This window comes from Pleurodeles waltl, chromosome 1_1 (genome assembly GCF_031143425.1).
Source record: "Pleurodeles waltl isolate 20211129_DDA chromosome 1_1, aPleWal1.hap1.20221129, whole genome shotgun sequence".
Classification (NCBI taxonomy): Eukaryota; Metazoa; Chordata; class Amphibia; order Caudata; family Salamandridae; genus Pleurodeles; species Pleurodeles waltl.
In genome coordinates this window covers 394,776,509-394,796,904 of record NC_090436.1, presented here as the reverse complement: position 1 = coordinate 394,796,904, position 20,396 = coordinate 394,776,509, and the positions used below count along the sequence as shown (strand labels likewise).

General features: G+C 47.8%; 1 protein-coding gene across 1 annotated transcript in view; it reads right to left on the bottom strand.

Moving 5' to 3' along the window:
* The window catches only part of TBCA (tubulin folding cofactor A), a 381,863-nt gene extending 373,410 nt beyond the window's left edge, over positions 1-8,453 (bottom strand). The window contains exon 1 of the mRNA XM_069223407.1: positions 8,296-8,453. Within this exon, the coding sequence (XP_069079508.1) occupies positions 8,296-8,348 (53 nt within the window). The 5' untranslated portion in view covers positions 8,349-8,453. The remainder of the gene's footprint in view (positions 1-8,295) is intronic.
* Between the last annotated feature and the right edge of the window lie 11,943 nt (positions 8,454-20,396).

Here is a 20,396-nt window from a genome sequence, read left to right as displayed (position 1 = left end):
CATAATTTCACTAGCATAACCCAAAGTATGCAAGACAACCTCAAAATCATAAAACACAATTTAGAGGTAGCCAGAACAGGGACTGAAAATCAAACTACAAGAAATACATTTCCTAGCACCATAAAAACACAATGGGGCCTGGCGCCCTGCAAACCACCAGGACCCCCTGGTCAACTCAAAGGGGCTCAAATGCCCTGTGTCCAGAATGACGGGGCTGCTGCCAATGCAGCTGTAGTGGTAAGATGGCTGCCTGCCAGTGCCCTGACACTAGTCCCTCTTCAGTGTCCGGTGCTGCCTCTCGGTTGCCTCTGCAGTGGTAAGATGGCCGCCTGCCGGTGCTCACACACTAGTCCCTCTTCAGTGTCAACTGCTGCCCCTCGGTTACTTCTATACTAGTAAAATGGCCGCCTGCCGGTGCCCTAACACTAGTCCCTCTTCAGTGTCCGGTACTGCCTCTCGGTTGCCTCTGCAGTGGTAAGATGGCCGCCTGCCGGTGCTCACACACTAGTCCCTCTTCAGTGTCAACTGCTGCCCCTCGGTTACTTCTATACTAGTAAAATGGCCGCCTGCCGGTGCTCACACAGTAGTCCTTCTTCAGTGTCCGGTGTGGTCTCTCGGTTGCCTCTGCAGTGATAAGATGGCCCCCTGCCGGTGCTCCGACACTAGTCCCTCTTCAGTGTCCGCTGCTGCCTCTCGGTTACCTCTATAGTGGTAAGATGGCTGCCTGCCGGTGCTCACACACTAGTCCCTCTTCAGTGTCAACTGCTGCCCCTCGGTTACTTGTATACTGGTGGGGGGAGTTAAGGAAATGAGGACCAAAACTGGTCACCCCAGCAGCCAACCCTGCCGGGGCCACTCTGACCCAGGACACACAGGGCAGGTCCAGGGCACTAAATAACGCCAGCCCAGCTCGCAGATCCGATCGCAGCCGCCATGTTAGAGTCAGGCACTCACCATGAGTGTGGCGCCGCGGCTCGTTTTCTGTGTTTTCATCCTTCGCCTGAGCTCCACCTCGGTCCCAGCATGGGCATGTCTTGCATGAGCATGTCTTTCCTTAAGAAGCCTACCTACTGTCTCCAGGCCTCCGTTGTAGGTCTCCAGGCCTGGGGAGGGCCCAAAGCTAGCTCTACTCGCTCTGGCTAGGGGAGAGGGAGACGCGGCGCAGAAGTTGCGTCCAACTCCTCACCGCAGGTGATCTTTTCGCCGGGGCCGCCTTCCCCCAAGTTCCACTGCTCTAGCGCTGCGTTCATGCAGCTGTCGGCCCGGTTCACGGCTGTGATCTCACCTGCCATCTTAGGGTCAGGCGCTCTCTGCATGCGCTTCCTTTCGGCACGATTACGGTGCTTCTTTCTGCTCCTCACGCCCCCATCCCCATCCCGAAGTCTCCGCCGACCATTTCGGCGGGTCCGCGGGGGCCTGGGGTGGCAGGATAGTCAAGGATTGAGATGTCGGAGCCGAGAGCACTCTTCTAGTGCGTCTCATCGGCCATCTTGCCGGCCAGTACTCTATATCTGGGCATGAGCTGCAACTTTGCTCTCCTTCAAAACCCAGGTGTCTAGGGGCTGTTGCTATTATATTTGTAAGCTGAGAGATTGTGCTACGCATGTGTGCGTTATTTTTGTAGATCTGTGTGGGAAACTGCTTTAATATTGCTGAGAGTTCGCGCTGTAGCAGTTTTATTTTTTTTGTTTTCTGGTCTGGGTTTCAAGTACTGCTAGATTATAGCCTTTTTGATACAACAGCAACTATGCTTTTCTTACTTGAATATCTCATCTCCGACCTGCTTCTACATTCAGATTTCCTCTACCTGTTGCTTGTATCGCCTATGTATTTTTCACATGGTTGATGAAGGTGAATATAACTGTACCACCTGTATGTTCGAATTTCGATGTGTGGCATGATGCTGTTTATTCCCGGGACTCGAAGCATGGAGATGCTCCTAAGGTTGCCCGATGATTTTAGTCTCACGCCTTGCGAATGCAGCTGTAATATTTTTCCTTGAATGACTTTAGCATCGATGTGCTATAAATTTGATATTAATATCTTAAGATTCACTGTGAATATTTCCTCCTCAGAGTTTAAATTTTTAGACACAAGGTCTCTTCCCATTTAAGCTATCTTGATGCAGCCCGCCTTTAGGGTTAATTTAGAAAAAAGCTTTAAAAATAATGAACATTAATCTTCCATGTACCTGAAACTATAGATGCCTATTGTGATTTTTCTGTCGAAATTATGGCAGCAAGTTGTTTTACTGAATGTTGCTACAGCAATGATAGCAGTGGAAAAGCTCAAGGTTGTGGCGCCATTGGATTTGAAACAGCTTGCAATTGTCTTGTTACACCTTCTCATTGTTGAGTAAAGAAGACTGGAATACAGCACACTTGAGGCAGTGTCTGCTCTACTGTTGGCATCACTGCTGCCAAACAGCAGTGTGGTGAGAAATAAGTTTACCCATTGACTAGCAGCCACGGTGATCATCTTTCTCTGCATTCTCAGAGCATGGGGCACTACAAAAGAAAGGATCAACAGCATTTATGTGGATAACAGTGGCAACGGTTCACTAAAGTTGTCAGACAATACCGCTAACTGAATTTAATGTGGTACAAGCAAAGCCATTAGATTTATGCACTTCTGCCTAATTTTCCATCCACTTGTGGAAATTTTGCACTGGAACAATCCATATGCTCCATAATTTGTGGGGGGGTTTTTAAACTCAGGTGGGTCAAAAACAAAATAAGCGTTGTTCGTGGTTCTGTGTAATATTAGGCACTATGCAAAGTCTAAATTGGTACTAATAAAGGGAAACATTTTCCCAAACAGTATTATAGTGTGTTAGACACATTGCTAAAGCATGTGGCACATTATGCCACATAATTTATTTTCTAGCTGCATAATTTAACCAACGTTGTCACATGATTTGGTCTTGTAATGCAGCATAAGTTCAGTGGCCCTTCGAACATGCAGAAATCTGTGTGTACAGACTCTTCTTTGCTGTCTACTCTTGAATTGTCCAGTAGGATAATCTTTAGTACTTGTGTAGAATCCGGGTCCATTTAAGCAGAAGGCTCCTTCATAGCTATTTTTAGGTTGAGCATAGCAGTGCGCAAGCGCTGCTTTTCCGATGTGTTATCTGTTTGGGCTTTTAACCACGCCCATCACTATCGCTCGTTCATGGGCTTGTCGTTAAAAAATCCTTTATCATCATTGGTAAATGCTTTACGTTTGTCCCTCCTTGGGGCGGTTTGGTTACCACCTTTGACATCGGCCCCTTTTCAGTGGCTAATTGCACTTTTGCCAATACGTTTGACTGCAAGCTAACTTCTTTTTCCTTTTGTGTTTCCTCCACGCTCATGGCGGCCGTAGGCTCACTTATGTGAAACTGTTTTACTTTTCATTTTCAAATTGTGTGGCAAGAAAAGGCCAGTTAGGAATTTACAATGCTAATAGCTCTAACTCAAGCAAATGCAAGACCCATTGCATTGCAAATCCTTGTTTTTTCTGAAACTATGAATTTTGGAATGATGCATTAAAAAAATTTGAGCATGCTATTTTCCTGGACACTGCCCATAAACTGTTTAGAGATGTCTTACTTCAGCCTTTCTCAGTTCTTGGACATTTGCAAAGTACAGTAGTTTTGACTTGAACAATGTACTTGGGAAGAAATAATTTTCTGAAGGAAATAGCAGATTCCAGATGCGTTGCTACATTGGGCACTCTGTGGGTAGAAAAATTACCATATATGTAAGACATCAATGAGTAAGTGTGAAAGGGAGCACACATTTAGTATGCCTTAAAAAGTAAGAGTAGCCTCTGGTCTACTAAGCAGATATATAAAATATGCTATTGCTAGAACTGGAATGCACCTTAAACTCAACCATAATGTATACAATTTCACCACAGATAGGTGGACCAACATTGCTAGTTCACATAGGGAAAAAACTGGGTCCATCATCACAAATGGAAAAAATAAACACCAGTGGTGTTAACTATACAGGATACTAAAACTTTTGCCTCAGCCCTTCGTGACAAGCATGCTAATCAGACATGAAAGGGTGTCCTCTAGTGGTCGTGTCTGTGCTGGAGGTATGTCAGGAAGAGAAACTGCTTGTATTAAAACAAAGACAATATTCACTGGCAAAGCCAACAGTTCTTGAAACTTACAAGTGGCATGCAAACGCACAAGTCTTCTTCGCTCTTGGAATGGGTTTATTAGAAAATGATAGACAAGTGTGCAGGATAATGAAGAGGAAAATGGTAGAAGGGCAATGATATATGTGCACTCCCATAGAGTGCAGAATAGAAAAAAAATGAGTCCCCTAAGTGTGCAGTGGAATCGCGACATGGCGAGACCAAATACCCCTGGGCGAGACAAATGCAAGAATAGGGACACAAGCCATATAACTGATTGGCTTCTGGGACTGACGTCCTCTCATTTTAAAGATTCAGCGACAACCTATGGTCACATGAAAGTTTTTCAAAATTTACAAGCGCTTCCTTAGAATGATTTTATGACTTGTTATATTCTAAAACTAAGGATTTACAAGCTGGAATCTAATGCAGGATTCAGGTCACTGGTATACTGAGATGTACTTATTTGCCGCTGTTTAAATAGTGTGCCAGTAGACTTGCATAGCGTGCTATTTATTGGACGGAATCTTAAGGTGATTTACACTGGTGCAGTAAAAGGTGGGATTAAAAAATGACCGGTTTAAGTTTATTTTAAATTTAAAGAACAGAAATTTCACATGCAAGAAATGTCAGAGTGTACTTTATGCAGTCCAGCCCCCTAGGCACCACCAGATCTTGCATGCTAAATAATACAGCTTACATGGAGGAGAGAAGGCGGGACGTAGACCTGCATCAGGAAGGTGCAATTATTTTCATCCTAAAATGTGGGGTCTGATCCAGGAAAGCAGTTATCTAGAATGCATCAGCATTTGTAGTGCATTGCTGCTTTGACTGGAAGCTAAAGCAGTGAGTACACATTGCAACAGCAATACAGCATCCATGATTTTTAGTGGTCCCCCCAACCCCAGTCAGACTTAGCGTACAATTGGATCGAGGCACGTTGTGCAAAATCTTTAAACGGATGACAACTCAGACTGCTCCTGGAAAACAGATCTTATCGGGACAACCTTGTTTTAAAAGCAGGCATATGACGAGTGTCATACGTCAAACCTTGCTAGTCTGCTTCTAGCTTTCTATACAGTAGTTTGATTGGGGAGTGCAGAACTATAGCTAGGCACAACAAAAAGCACTTGCTGGTATTAACTTAGGTCTTGCTTTCTAGCTGACCAGCTTTCTTGCAGTTCGCGGACTTGTATGATGTTATGGTATAGTTCAGGAGACTTCATTCCGTCCTACGGATTTGTTGCCCCCCCTACTTCTCCTTCCTGTGTAACGAGTCAGTGTGACTGCACCAGTTTGCAGTGTCAAAAGTGAGCTTGCTTGTGTGTGGTAAGAGGGAACATCGGTATAGAAGATGTACATGGAACAGTACCGCTTTTTATCAGAAACAAAATAACCAAATACATTCAACAAAGAAACCTCCGCTCAAGATTCGCACCCCGCCTTAGAACACCACATACAAGAAAAAAACTATAGGTGGTACATCCTTCTTCGTTCAAGCAGACAAACTATGGAATTCATTACCCCCAAATATAAGATCCACAGATAACTATCTTGTCTTCAGAAGACTACTCAAGAGTTGGCTCTTTCCTTCATAACCACCATTCAAATAGCTATGTACTGCATATGCCTGTGTTGATAAATATTTGTTATCTGATTATGTGTATATTCTATTCTAGATATATATAGCTCTTTAGAAAATATATATCGCTACTATGTCATGACAGTAAACTACACACATACTCTTTAAACCTGTTTAATGTATATTTACTCACAGTTTAAATATGTATATGTATGTACATATATGTGTGTACATATATATATATATATATATATATATATATATATATATATATGTTATTCTATGCATAACATGTTCATAGGTCATTGCATAGCTCCTAGATAAGTTGTTATAATAGATACTTATGAATCCCTGCTCTCATTTTATATCACACTGATCAAATGTTTATCATCATAGGTATTTGGCTGTTCAAAAATTGAGTAAAGATAAATAAATGTTAGAAAAGTAAACTTATTAATTAACTTCAAATATTACAAATCTTGAAAGTCTGTGTTTATACAATACTACTTTTCTTCTCATATTATACCCATTATTATATTCCTTGGACATATATTACCTTACTATGCACTTACATGTCTATTTATTACTCTAGACTTACTGTACTCGAGAAAAAAATAAAATAAAAATAAAATAAAATCTATAAATAAATTTTAAATTATAAATAAATCTAAAAATATATATATTAATCATAAAGAATAAATAAAAATAATGATCAAAAATGTGTATATATATATATATCAAATTATAAATAAACAATATTAGATTTTTACTCTCTTGTAAGATTTACTTTGTCTACCCATCACCATATGTCATGTCTCTATCAATCTATCTTCCATTCCCACTCTCACTCATTCCAAAATCCATTCTACTACTTTCATCTCCTAAATAACCCTGCCTGAGCTCTACCCTCCTCTTCCACATCTAACTCACCCAAACCTCAGTTTACTACCATGATCTCCCAAACAACCTTACTAAATTCTCCCTCATTTATCTCACCTTTAACTCATCCAAAACCCCACCTGCTACTATGATCTCCCTAACCCTTACCACAGACTCTTCCCTCCTCCATCCCCCCTTTACTCATCCCGAGCCTAAATCCTATTACTATAAACTCCCAATTAACACTTCTGGATTCTTCCTTCCTCCACCCCAGTCAATCCAACTAAAAAAAACTCACATATCCACGGCTCAAATTAACTCATAATAATACTAAAACTGTACTCATATTTCCCTATACCAGGGTTCTGCAAAGCCGGTTCTGGAGAGCCGGGTCCATGCCAGATTTTTAGCATATCCACATTTAGAAAAATTTAGAATTCTCAAACATCGTGTTTCTAAATGTGGATATGCTAAAAATCTGGCATGGTCCCGGCTCTCCAGGACCGACTTTGCAGAACCCTGCCCTATACTAAAGCAGCACTAATTCCTTTTGGGTTCGGGAGTAGCGTGCTACTCACCAACAAGCACTTTGACGCCTCGTCAGGGGTAGTAAGCGATATAAAAATACTATTACAATACATTTAGAATGCCACTCATATTTGAGGTATGTATGAAAGGTGTGCGGTATGTCACTTAAACCTCTGTCAACGTTGGCAGGATTAAGTGCATCGTGCATACCACTGGACAGCGGGTGCACGTCTCTGGCCTTTAAGCATCACAATCAACTTTATCCCACACATGCCAGCTGCAACTGCACGACTTCCTGGGCACTACGGCAGGGCTTCCACCGTTGCCACTTAAGCATCTCCTTCGCCACACAAGCAGCTCTAGATATAGTGACATACCAAAGGCGACACAATCAGATCACATTTTCTGCCCTCATGGTTCATGTCATGCTCTTCCTACACACAACATCTCCACGAAAACATCCATGCACCTCTATTGGCACCCCATGTTAACACAGCTCATCTTCCATTCTACCATGCTTTGCTTCGGAGGCTACGGTTGGGGATGCCACAAGCGGGTAGTCGAGGGTGTGGCCGTGCCATCAGACTAGAGCACTGTTTTTTTTTTGTTTTGTTTTTTAAAGTTGCTGTTGGTCTGAGTGTCTTGTACCAGCGCACCTTCAAAGCATAATTGCACTTCCACTTTGCACTTACAGCCACGCCCTGACCGAAGGACAGTGTTCGTTTGATGGTGTCCTTAACTGGACACTTATGGAGCACAGTAGTCGCCTTCCCTGAGCGCAAGTGGACGAGCACTTCCAAGCATTTGCTGGTCATGAAAGCGCCCCTCGCTCCCCAGGATAAATAGTGGGGTGGAAAACACTTTATCGTGGCTAGCAATACTAGGTCCTTCGTCTTACCAATGAGGCTGATAGGAACTATCTGCCTGCCTGCCTGCCCTGCAGCTCCTGCCGATGAATGGGCCTCGGGATACTAGCGATGTTTGTGGCACGCCTGCAGGAGGTGGTGCCCACCTTCACGCAACTCTACTAAGTGATGGGGTGCGGCGATATCCTGCAGTATGACATTGCTGCAGAGGAAGAGGGTCCAGGCCATGATCCCTCAGCCCTGAGTGACTCAGCCTGGGGTAGGGCATGGGGATGGCAAGCGGCTTCAATGGCTCACTAGCCAGACACTCACCGTTTTACTACACCGGTCTTGATCTTAATCTGTCTGACGCGCGGGTCTGCCATTTCTGTGTAGTTTGAAGAAGCTGACCGTATTGCCGTATAGGAAAATGAGTGAACAAAACGTGGAATATCGAAAGTACCTCACCGCGCACAGGAGTCTGGGCATGGGCGTGGCAGCGTCACTACGGCCGCCATCTTAAAGGCAGGCAAAAGGTTGTTCTCATCATAAGGAATAAGTAGGCGATGATCATCTGCCTGGCACTAATATGGCTTCCGTATATGCGCCATGCCGCCTCTGTGCGTGGACTACTGTTTAAAGCCGCCAATGTGTGGCTTGCTACGGAAGCAGGAAAACGTGTTTAGGAGCTTAGTGAACATGCTCAACCCGCCTATTATGCTCAGGTTAACGAAATAAACGCCGACGTTTATTAATTAGCCTGTACATACTTTTGGTGCTTAGGTGTTCTTCTGATAACGCGCCGGCCAGTACAGTTTTCGAACTGAGTAAAACCCACGACAGTGCAAGGAGGAGAAGATTCTCTGGTAACCTCCACAGATATAGTTCGACTGATGCTGTAAGGAGAGCATCCCCAACGCATTCGATATTCTAAATGTATAATATAATCAATGCAACAGTGATAAACATAAAAGGAATGTATATACAGAAAGCAGTGAACTCAACTTACTATGTCATACTACACTCTTCCCCCACCCCTTCTAAAGGAAAAGAAGAGAGAAGAAGGAAAAAATAATATACTTAAAATAGATCATAATCTAACAGGTAAATTAGAAGAGCTAGAATTTAGAGAAATCACTAGAAACTACTTGTGAAGTGTGCACATGTTAAAACAATGATCTTTGGTGGAAAAACTGCCCGGAGTGTTAAAGTTTATGCATGAAGGGCATGGGGGCATGTCTGCAATGAAAAAAAAGGTTTGTGCAGATTACTGGTGGCTGGGTATGGACAAATATGTGGAAAGATATGTAAGGAATTGCATTGCGTGCACGTGTAGTGACAAGTCGCATGTGTTATCGGAAACGAAGATTAGTTCGCAAGAAATACTGGAGAGAGCATGGGAGCGGGTAGCTATTGATATATGTGGGCCGTTTGAATATTTGGGTTGCCAGGAGAGGTTTGCCATAGTCATGATGGACTATTACTCAAAGTGGCCTGAGGTGGCATTTGTGAGGGAAGTGAAACCAAGTAATGTAATTACATTTTGTGAAGAAATATTTAGAAGGGAAGGATGTCCAGGTGAAATGGTCAGTGACAATGGACCACAATTCACTTCAGGTGAATTTAGGAGTTTCCTCAAGAAATGGGGAATTAAACATTGTAGGACACCGGTTTACCACCCTAGAGGGAATGGCATGATCGAGAGATTTAATTGAGTATTGGGAGAGAATTTGCAACTAGCTTTATACAACAACGTCTCGTGGAAGTCTCAAATTAGGGATATGCTATGGAATTACAGAACAACACCACATAGTGTGACAGGCGAGGCTCCATTTTTATTATTGAAGGGGAGGAAGCCATGAACTATAGCCGTGCCGGCATGGATGGGAAGACATAAGGAAATAGTGGTTAATCATGAGCAGGTCAGAAAAAGGGTAAAGACGTATCAACAGCAATATGTATCGAGACACAACAGTAAGATCATAAGGAAACAAAAGGTATATGAGAAGGGCGAATGGGTGAGAGTGATGGTAGGTAACATGACAAGGAAAGGGGAATCCAAGTTGTCGGAGCCGATTTGTTGTTTCTCAAATTTCCCCATTCTTGTTCATCAGTTAGGGTAAATGGTGAACATGAGTCCGCCCACATGTGTGTTTGTTTCCCGTTCACCTCAATAATACACTCTGGTGGATTATATTCCTTGGTCCAGTGTCCATGCTGAGTGCACACCACCGTGGTTCAATCTTCCACAGCCAAAACTTCCAATTCTTCTTCACTAGTACTACTCTCCGACATTCCGTTTTCCTTTACTGTATTCACTGCCTTTTTGAATTTGTGTTCGCTAATCATCCTATACACTCTTGCAAAATGCCCAATTTCCTGCATTTAAAACACTTAGGTGATCATTACAACCCTGGCGGTCGGTGTTAAAGCGGCGGTAAGACAGCCAACAGGACCGCGGTAAAAAAAAAATTGAATTACGACCGTGGCGGAAACCGCCAACATAGACAGCCACTTTAACACCCCGACCGCCACGGTGGTACAAACAAACAGCTTGGCGGTCACCGCCAATAGACAGGCAGAGGACAATGTACCGCCCACAGTATCACAACCTACCAATCCACCACCTTTTCCGGTGCGGATTCACCGCAGACAAAATACGTCGGAAACAGGACTTCGAAGGGAAAACGCTCACCTCTACACACCCCACGAGGAATCCGGACGCCATGGAACCCGAACTCCACATCCTGCCAGCCCTTATCTTCTTGCTCCTCTACCAGGAGCACGAACGCCGGCGGTGAAGACCACGGTGAGTACTGCACCTACGACACAGGGGAGGGGAGGGTGGAAAAAACAGGGACACACACACGCAACTCCCCCACCCCCACCCTCACCCACTACAACACACACACTAATACAGCATGATACATTACAGTTACACCCCCAAACCCCCCAGAAGAATGCAAAGACAAAAGGAAATGAGTGAAACCATTGTAATATATTAAACTCCAGTACACAAAAAAAAATATATACACTATAAACAAAATATACACCAAGATTAGTAGTCCAGGTAGTGCTCCATTGAAGTCCGTGGAGCACTGGGCCCACACTCAATCCCCGAAATGACGGAGAGAACACTGCAGGGCCATCAGATAGCAATAAAACAGGCACCTCAGGGGAAAGGGGGGGCACCTCAGCCGGTTGAGTGCACAACGCCAAATCCACGAGGGGGCCACATGCCCACTGTTCCATCCTGGGGAGTGCAAAGCCACAGTCTCTCAAGTCTCTACAGTGGGTGGTTTGCCCACTGTTCCCTCCTGGGGAGTGCAAAGCCACAGTCTCTCAAGTCTCTACAGTGGGTGGGTTGCCCACTGTTCCATCCTGGGGAGTGCAAAGCCACAGTCTCTCAAGTGGATAACAGTCTCCAATGGTTCTTGAGGGGGCTTTGTGCCCAGAGTGCTTCATCCTGCCAAGGACAGAGGTAGTGGATGTGATACTCCACTGGTTCTGGAGGGGGCTTTGTGCCCAGAGTGCTTCATCCTGCCAAGGACTGAGGTAGTGGATGTTTGTCTCCACTGATTCTGGAGGGGGCTTTGTGCCCAGAGTGCTTCATCATGCCAAGGACTGAGGTAGTTGATGTGATACTCCACTGGTTCTGGAGGGGGCTTTGTGCCCAGAGTGCTTCATCCTGCTTGTGACGGACTCAGTAGCGTCAGTGCCCTTGGCGCTCATGGGCCAGCGGTGCTTGTTGCGGCGATGTCATTGGCAGCGGTGCTTGTTGCGGCGGTGCCCTGTTCAGCGGTGCTTGTTGCGGCGGTGCCCTGTTCAGCGGTGCTTGTGGCGGCTGTGCCCTGTTCAGCGGTGCTTGTTGTGGCGGTGCCCTTTTCAGCGGTGCTTGTGGCTTGCGGTGCCCTGTTCAGCGGTGCTTGTGGCGGCGGTGCCCTGTTCAGCGGTGCTTGTGGCGGCGGTGCCCTGTTCAGCGGCCTTTGTAGTGACTCAGCTGCTGGCGGTCCTGCCTAGCCCAGCAGGGCTGGTGCTGGCAGTCCTTCATGGCCCAGCGGGGCTGGTGCTGGCGGTCCTTCATGGCCCAGCGGGGCTGGTGCTGGCAGTCCTTCATGGCCCAGCGGGGCTGGTGCTGGCCGTCCTTCATGGCCCAGCGGGGCTGGTGCTGCCGGTCCTGTCTAGCCCAGCGGGGCTGGTGCTGGCGGTCCTGTCTGGCCCAGCGGGGCTGGTGCTGCCGGTCCTGTCCTGGACAGCAGGGCTGGTGCTGGCGGTGGCCTCCTGGGCAGCAGGGCTGGTGCTGGCGGTGGCCTCCTGGGCAGCTGGGATGATGCGGTGGCCTCCTGGGCAGCGGGGTTGATGGCGGTGGCCTCCTGGGCAGAGGCGATGATGGCGGTCTTCTCCGCCGTGCTGCCCTTCCCAGCCTTGCTGACTTTCTTGTGGCCCTTCCCCACCTTGAAAGGTGTCGCAGCTGACTCCACACTCCCACCTGTACCCTGGGAGCGGCTTTGGTGGCTGGAGTCTCCCCCCTCTCCCTCCGGGCACTGGCCAACTTTTGATGCTTGACAGGTGGGGGACTGTCCGTGCTGAGGCTCCGTGCCACACTGGCTGCCCTGGACGAGGAGGAGGGGGACACAGTGGAGGCAGTGGATGTTGGTGTGTCTGCATGTGTCTGATGCTTGAGTGAGTGCCTGTGGAATGTGTGGTGCTTATGTTTGCCTGAGCTTCCCTTGTGTGTTGAGGTGTGTGCATGCTGGTCTGAAGGTGTGCTTGGGATAGGCTAAGGTAGAGGGGATTGGGTCTGGGTGGAGGAAGTTGGAGGGGGGAGGCTAGAGACAGTGCAATGGCTGCCATCAGTGCTGAGGCCAGAGTCTGAAAAGCTCGCTGAAGGGCCGCCTGACCAGAATGAATGCCCTCAAGGAATGCATTTGTTTGTTGCAACTGCCTTTCTACACCCTGGATGGCATTCAAAATGGTAGACTGCCCAACAGTGAGGGACCTGAGGAGGTCAATGGCCTCCTCACTGAGGGCAGCAGGGGTGACTGGGGCAGGGCCTGAGGTGCCTGGGACGAAGGTGATGCACACCCTCCTGGGTGAGCGGGCACGGGGCATAGGCTGAGGGGCTGCTGGGAGGGCGGTGCTGGTAGGGGGGCTGGCGGCTGTACCTGTAGATGCGGGGGGCACAGATGTTGCCGCCACCACAAGGGAGCTCCCATCAGAGGACGAGTCCCTGTCACTGGTGTCAGCTCCTCTCCCCGCCGTGGAGCTCCCCTCGCCCTCCGTCCCACTGGTGAACTCCGAGTCCGTAGTGTGGCCCTCCATGGCCATGTGGGATGCAGCTCCCTCCTGCTCCGGTGCCACTCCTCCTCCGCCTGATGATGCTAATGCACACAAGAACAGGGAGACCACAAAAAGGGGGGGGCGACAGAAGAAAGACATGTTGAGTGCATGCATTACCGCTACCGTTGGCGGACACGAAAGACACAGAAGCCCCCTGCACTACGCCGCGCTCTTGGGCTCCACTGTTCAATCCCTGGGGCATGGCCTACAAAGCTATGGCTGACATCTGCACACATGGATGACACATGATCCTGACTAGGTGTACTTGGCACTGTACACAGGTGGGGTGGGGTGCCACAGGGTCTGCCAGAACAAGGGGACATAACTAGCACTCTCGCCCTGGCCTAGGGAAACCCACAGCCCACCTCCCCCACCCAGACACCTCCACTGCGTGCAAAATCAGCAGAATAAGAGTGTACTCACCCCCTTGTGGCTGCTGTGATGCCCTCAAGCGCCCATCCAACTCCTGGTACGCCACAGCCAGGATCCTGAACATCAGGGGGGTGATGGTGCGACGGGCACCCCTCCCACGTTTGGAGGCCATCCCCAGCTGGGCCTCCGCCGTCTTCTTGCTCCAGCGGCGAATGTCCTCCCATCTCTTACGGCAGTGGGTGCTCCGTCTGTGGTAGACCCCCAGGCTCCGGACGTCCTTGGCAATGGCACGCCAAATATCCTTTTTCTGGTGGGCGCCGACCTACATGAATTGTACAGGGGGAAAAGAAAAGTTATTACCAACTGCACCATCACAGTCATTGGCCCCCATCCCTACCCTTGCCATGTGGCACATGCACTCACCGTCGTTTCATGCACGCCTCAATATCCTCCCCCCATCTTTCATACACTCCACTCCACACAGGCATAGCCCATACAGCATGCTCCCAGTGTACTTACCTGTTTGTCTGGAGGACTGTAGAGTAGCGTGTACTGGGGGAGGACCCCATACACAAGTTTCTCCAACTCCTCCGATGTGAAGGCAGGGGCCCTTTCCCCAGACGCACGAGCCATTGTCTCTTCCAGACCGAGGTCACAGCAGCAATTGCAGTGTAGGTCCTCTCCTGTCGAAGATCAGGTATCGAGTGATTGAACAGATAGAAAATGGCGGTCACGTCCACGTACCGACACCGCCGGCGTACATCGTCATTGGCTCCTGGGACCCATAGGGTCCAATGTTAACCAATGCAGAATTGCGCTGGGGTCTTCGACCGCCTACCGCGACAGTGTCCAACGTCAGCGCAGTTACCTCACATCCCATTGTCCCACTTTACAGCTCAGCAGGCAGCCGCCATTTCAGAGGCACACATGGCTTAATTTTTAACTGCGTCACACACACCTAGGCCTTGCCTCAACACTCATACAGGGCAAATTTCGGATTACGATTCGTGTTCTGTGTAAGCTGTGGGTATGTACCTCTGAGTTGGTTGACTCCGTGCTCGCTGTTGTCCTTCATAGGCACCGTCCACTGGGACATGTGAGGAGATGGCATCATCCTCTGGTGTACAGACCGCTGGTGGACCTGTCGACAATGGAGGAAAGACATGTGATCATCACCTACAGGCTTGATCGTGCCACAATCCAGGAACTGTGTGCCCAGTTGGAGCCAGACCTGATGTCAGCTATCCACCATGCCACAGGAATCCCCCCTCAAGTGCAGGTGCTGTCAGTACTCCATTTCCTTGCAAGTGGGTCATTTCAAACAACAGTGGCCATAGCATCAGGTATGTCCCAGCCTATGTTTTCCAACGTGTTGTCCAGAGTATTGCCTGCCCTGCTGAGACACAAGCGGAGCTACATCGTTTTCCCTCAGGTGAAGGATTTGCCTACAGCGAAAGGTGACTTCTATGCCCTGGGACATATCCCCAACATCATAGGTGCCATTGATGGGACACATGTGGCTTTGGTACCCCCCTGCAGGAGTGAACAGGTGTACAGAAACCGGAAGAGTTATCTTTCCATGAATGTGCAGATGGTGTGTTTGGCAGACCGGTACATCTCCCATGTGAATGCCAAATTCCCTGGCTCAGTGCATGACGCTTACATCCTGCAGAATAGCAGCATCCCTTATGTGATGGGTCAACTCCAGAGGCACCGTGTGTGGCTATTAGGTGAGCACCTGGAAGCAAGTCAGTGGGAATGGTTTACTGGGTCTGGGTATATCCCTACAGGTTAGTGTGTGTCTAACAGTTGTCCCTCGCCATTTGCAGGTGACTCTGATTACCCCAAGCTGTCATGGCTACTGACCCCAGTGAGGAATCCCAGGATAAGGGCAGAGGAACGCTACAATGAGGCCCATGTGCGAACTCGGCAAATAATAGAGCGGACCTTCGGCCTCCTGAAGGCCAGGTTCAGGTGCCTCCATATGACAGGTGGATCCCTATTCTACTCACCAAAGAAGGTGTGCCAGATCATCGTGGCCTGCTGTATGCTTCACAACTTAGCTTTGCGACGACAGGTGCCTTTTCTGCAGGAGGATGGTCCAGATGGCGGTGTTGTTGCAGCTGTGGAGCCTGTGGACAGTGAAGACGAGGAAGCAGAAGAAGAGGACATCGACAACAGGAACTCGGTGATCCTGCAATATTTCCAGTGAGACACAGGTAAGAATACAAACCTGCCTACTACAGGTACTTTAACACTACTACCTCTCTACTGTCTGTCGTTTTCACCCAGTGTATGGTCACTGAGTTGTCACTTTCCCTTTCGATTTCACAGATGTGGGTCCCACTGTGTGACATCTGCTTTGTTTCCTCATGGACTAGAGCTGTGTGACATAGGTATGTTGACATTACATTTGAAAGAGCATTTTGACACTGTAATTGCTAATACACTATTTCGAAATCACAGACTGACTCCAGATTTTTTTGTGGTTCAAGGGTGTTTATTTAAGTGCTCAATTTTGGAGGGGGTTGTAAAATGGTGAGGGGTGATGGTGGAGGAATGTCCATGGCAGAGTCCAGTCTATTAGTCTCACAGGTGCATTGCCCAAATGGGCATAGGAAGTGGAGCTGGGGCAGTTTGAGGATGGACAGGGTGACAAAGTGGGAGATAAGGAAGAAATTCAGGGTGGTCTCATTTCTTGGCGGGGGTCTTGGCATCGTTCTCTGTCTTTGTCCTGGATCTCAGGGACCGTTTGCCGGGTGGTTCTCCCTCTGCAGGGGGTGGGGTGCTGGTGTGGTGGTCCTGTGGCGGGGCATCTTGTCCACTAGGGCTGGTGGAGGTGGTGGCCAGTTCATCGTCCAAGCTAGTGTCAGCGGCCCCTTGTTGTGCCACAGTGTCCCTCCTGGTGTTGAGTACTTCCTTCAGCACCCCTACGATGGTGCCCAGGGTGGAATTGATGGATCTGAGTTCCTCCCTGAAGCCCAAATACTGTTCCTCCTGCAGGCGCTGGGTCTCCTGAAACTTGTCCAGTACCGTTTCCATTGTCTCCTGGGAGTGGTGGTAGGCTCCCATGATGTTGGAGAGGGCCGCGTGGAGAGTGGGTTCCCTTGGCCTGTCCTCCCCCTGTCGCACAGCAGCCCTCCCAGTTCCCCTGTTTCCCTTGGCCTCTGTCCCCTGAACCGTGTGCCCACTACCACTGTCCCCAGGTCCCTGTTGTTTTTGGGGTGGTGGGTTAGCCTGGGTTCCCTGTAGTGGTGGACACACTGCTGATTGCCGTGTCCTGGGGACAGAGGTATGGGCCAGCTGGGTGGGTGCTGTGCCGGTGTTTCCAGAGGGGGTAAGCTCTGTGGTGGCCTGTGACTGTGTGAGGGGAACCGACTGTCCCGAGGTCCTCGATGGGCCGGGCTGGTCATCTAGATCCAGTTGGATAGAGCTGCTGTCATCACTGTGGGCCTCTTCTGTTGGTGGTGTGGACATGGGTGGACCCTCCTGTCCGGTGACGTTGGGTAGGGGTCCTGCAGGGGTATAAAAGGATGTTTATTACATCTGTGTGTGCTATGGTGTGCAATAGGTGGGTGACCGTGTACCCCAGTGCTTGTATTCCTGTGTGGGACCTTGTGTGATGGTGGTTTAGGGTTGTGTATTGGTATGTGCCGTGGCAATGCTTTGGTGATGGGTGTCCATGCTTTGTTGTTGCATGCAGGGCTTGGTGTTAGGATGTGTGGTTTGTGATGTTGGGACATTTGTGAGGAGTTGGAGTGATGGGGGTGAGGGTGGCGGTATGTGATAGCATGCAAGTAGGGTGGGGATGTAATAGTAAAGGTTTGACTTACCAGAGTCCATTCCTCCATTTACTCCTGCGAGGTCCTCAGGATGCAGAATCGCCAAGACTTGCTCCTCCCATGTTGTTAGTTGTGGGGGAGGAGGTGGGGGTCTGCCGCCAGTCCGCTGAACCACGTAGGTCGTTCCACCTCTTCCTGATGTCATCCCTATTTCTTGGGTGCTGTCCCACCGCGTTGACCCTGTCCACTATTCTGCGCCATAGCTCCATCTTCCTTGCTATGGAGGTGTGCTGCACCTGTGATCCGAATAGCTGTGGCTCTACCCGGACGATTTCCTTCACCATGACCCTGAACTCTTCCTCAGAGAACCTGGGGTGTCTTTGCCGTGCCATGGGGTGGTGTGGGTGATGTGTGGGATGGTGTGTGTAGTGATAAGTGTGGTGATATTTAGTGGTGTGTTGTGTGAGGTGCGTGGAAGTTCTGTGGGTGATGGTATTGTGTGCCTGTGGATGCTTGGTAGTTGTTTGTGGTGTCTCTCTCTGGCCTTCTCTTGGTAATTGTGGTCGTAGGGGTTTGTGGGTGATGTGGGTGTGTGTTTTATATTGTAATGGGTGTGTGGGAGTGGTGTGTGTATGTGTATCAGGTGTGTGTATTTCGATTTGTCCAATGTGGCTGTGTTTTGTAGATGTGTGTGTATTTTGAGCACGACGGTGTGTACTGCCAATGGAATACCGTGGTTGAAAGACCACTGTGTGGATTCGTGGGTCGTGATAGTGTGGGCGTATTTCTGTTGGCGTGACGGAGGAGGATTTGTTTTTGCCAGTTTATCACTGACCTTTGGTGTGGCTGACTTGTGTGGGTGTCTGAATTTTGGCGGATTCCGAGCTGTGGGTCATAATAGCTGTGGTGGATTTCTGCGGCCGCGGCGGTGTGTTGGGGGCCTTCTGCACGGCAGTAAGCAGCTTTTACCGCCAATGTTGTAATGACCCCCTTAGTGTTTATGGCCGGGCAATTTTTTGCTTCTGCTAGATGTTTATTGCTTCTGCATCTAAAGCATTCTTTTCTTTTCCCATGGCTTAAATCAAACTTATTTGTGCCCTTTTTCTTAGGATACCCCACCTCCCCCACTACATTTTGTTCTTTATTGTCATTCTGTGTATTGAGTTCTTTGACATATTGACTTGTTTTATCCAAGGTGGGATTCTCTAAACTTAATAACTTCTCCTGTATTTTCGTGTCTTTCAGTCTATTTATGAACTGATCCCGGATGATCTCATCATTTAAATCCCTAAATTTACAAGAAATGGCCAATCTACATAGACTATTTACATACTGATCTATTGTCTAATTTGGTTTCTGCGTGCACAAAATAAACCTGTGTCGCTCCACTACTATGTTTATATTTTTTCCATAGTTTTCTTCCAATGCCGTCATGGCACTTTCGTAAACATCCTCCTCTTGATCCGAGTCTCCTCCTTGTGTACTTTGTAATGGTAAAGTTTTTAATACTTTCCTACCTTCTACCCCTCGGCAATGTTTTAAAATCGCTAGCTTCCTCTTTTCTACGTACATTTCCCCTCCAATAGCCTCCAAATATGTGACGAAAGCTTCCTTCCAGTCCTCCGAGATCATGCAGGGTTCTCCTGGTATTTCTAAAAATGCTGGTGGTGGAAATATAGATTGTGTTGCCATTGTCCTCCTTTTAAAATACTTATGCTTCTATGTTATATATCTCTTTGTTTTGTTTAATTTGTATCCACTGCTGATAACTAATATTACACTACAGTCCACTGTATTTCAATTAATGTTTACTTGTGTTATAACTTGGCACATTTCCCAAAATCGCCAACATAAATTCAGTTTAAACAATGCTTCTCCCACTGCTTCACGTTACATCCAACTGCTCAGCTGTTTATTTATTTTTGTTGCCGCACACGCGTTGCTAAGCAAACATGTGCGTCGGCTTATTATTCCTCGTTGCACGTGCGTTGCTAAGCAACCCCGCGCGTTAGCCCCTCTCGCGTGTGCCGCCTCGTGCATACGCGACTTCAGAGAAGTGCGGAAAAGAAAAAAAAATAACCTTGTTCTTGTTCGTTTTTTTTTTTTCTTCAGTACTTCCCGCTCCGTGCGTTCTAGGCTTTCTTAGTGGTCTCTGCCCTCTGTCCTCACTACTCGTGCCATGTTACTCGTGCTTCACCACCACCGACACTGCCTCCACCGGTCCAGGGTCATCGCACAGCAGGTTGGACTCACCCTCGTCGCCACTATTAAGTTCAGTAACCACATGGTGAGATTTATCGTCGTAGTCCAGAATATGTATTTATTGAATAAGACGACCCTGTGCCGGCTGTCTCCGTCTTCAACCGCCTTCCTTCTCTGCCACCCACATTCCAGAATCTCACTGTTGCCTGGAGACAGTCAGAACCCCGCTTACACATTACGTACATAATACAACACATCCCCAATCCTATAACATTTATGTTAACACTTATTAACAATATCTAAAACCTAATGCTAAAATACTTTGCTAACACACTTTTTCTCTTACTATCCAGAATAACACCTAATACAAAAATATTCCTTGTACATATCATTCTAATTATATACACATACTAACCGCACACAAAATCTTTAAGTAACCTCAACGGCTCCTTCACTCTGGATAGTAAGAGAAAAAGTGTGTTTCCTTTTACGTCTAACAGCCTCTTCGGCTCCGACAACTTGGATTCCCCTTTCCTTGTCGCGTTACCTACCATCACTCTCACCCATTCACCCTTCTCATATACCTTTTGTTTCCTTATGATCTTACTGTTGTGTCTCGATACATATTGCTGTTGATACGTCTTTACCCTTTTTCTGACCTGCTCATGATTAACCACTATTTCCTTATGTCTTCCCATCCATGCCGGGACGGCTATAGTGCATGGCTTCCTCCCCTTC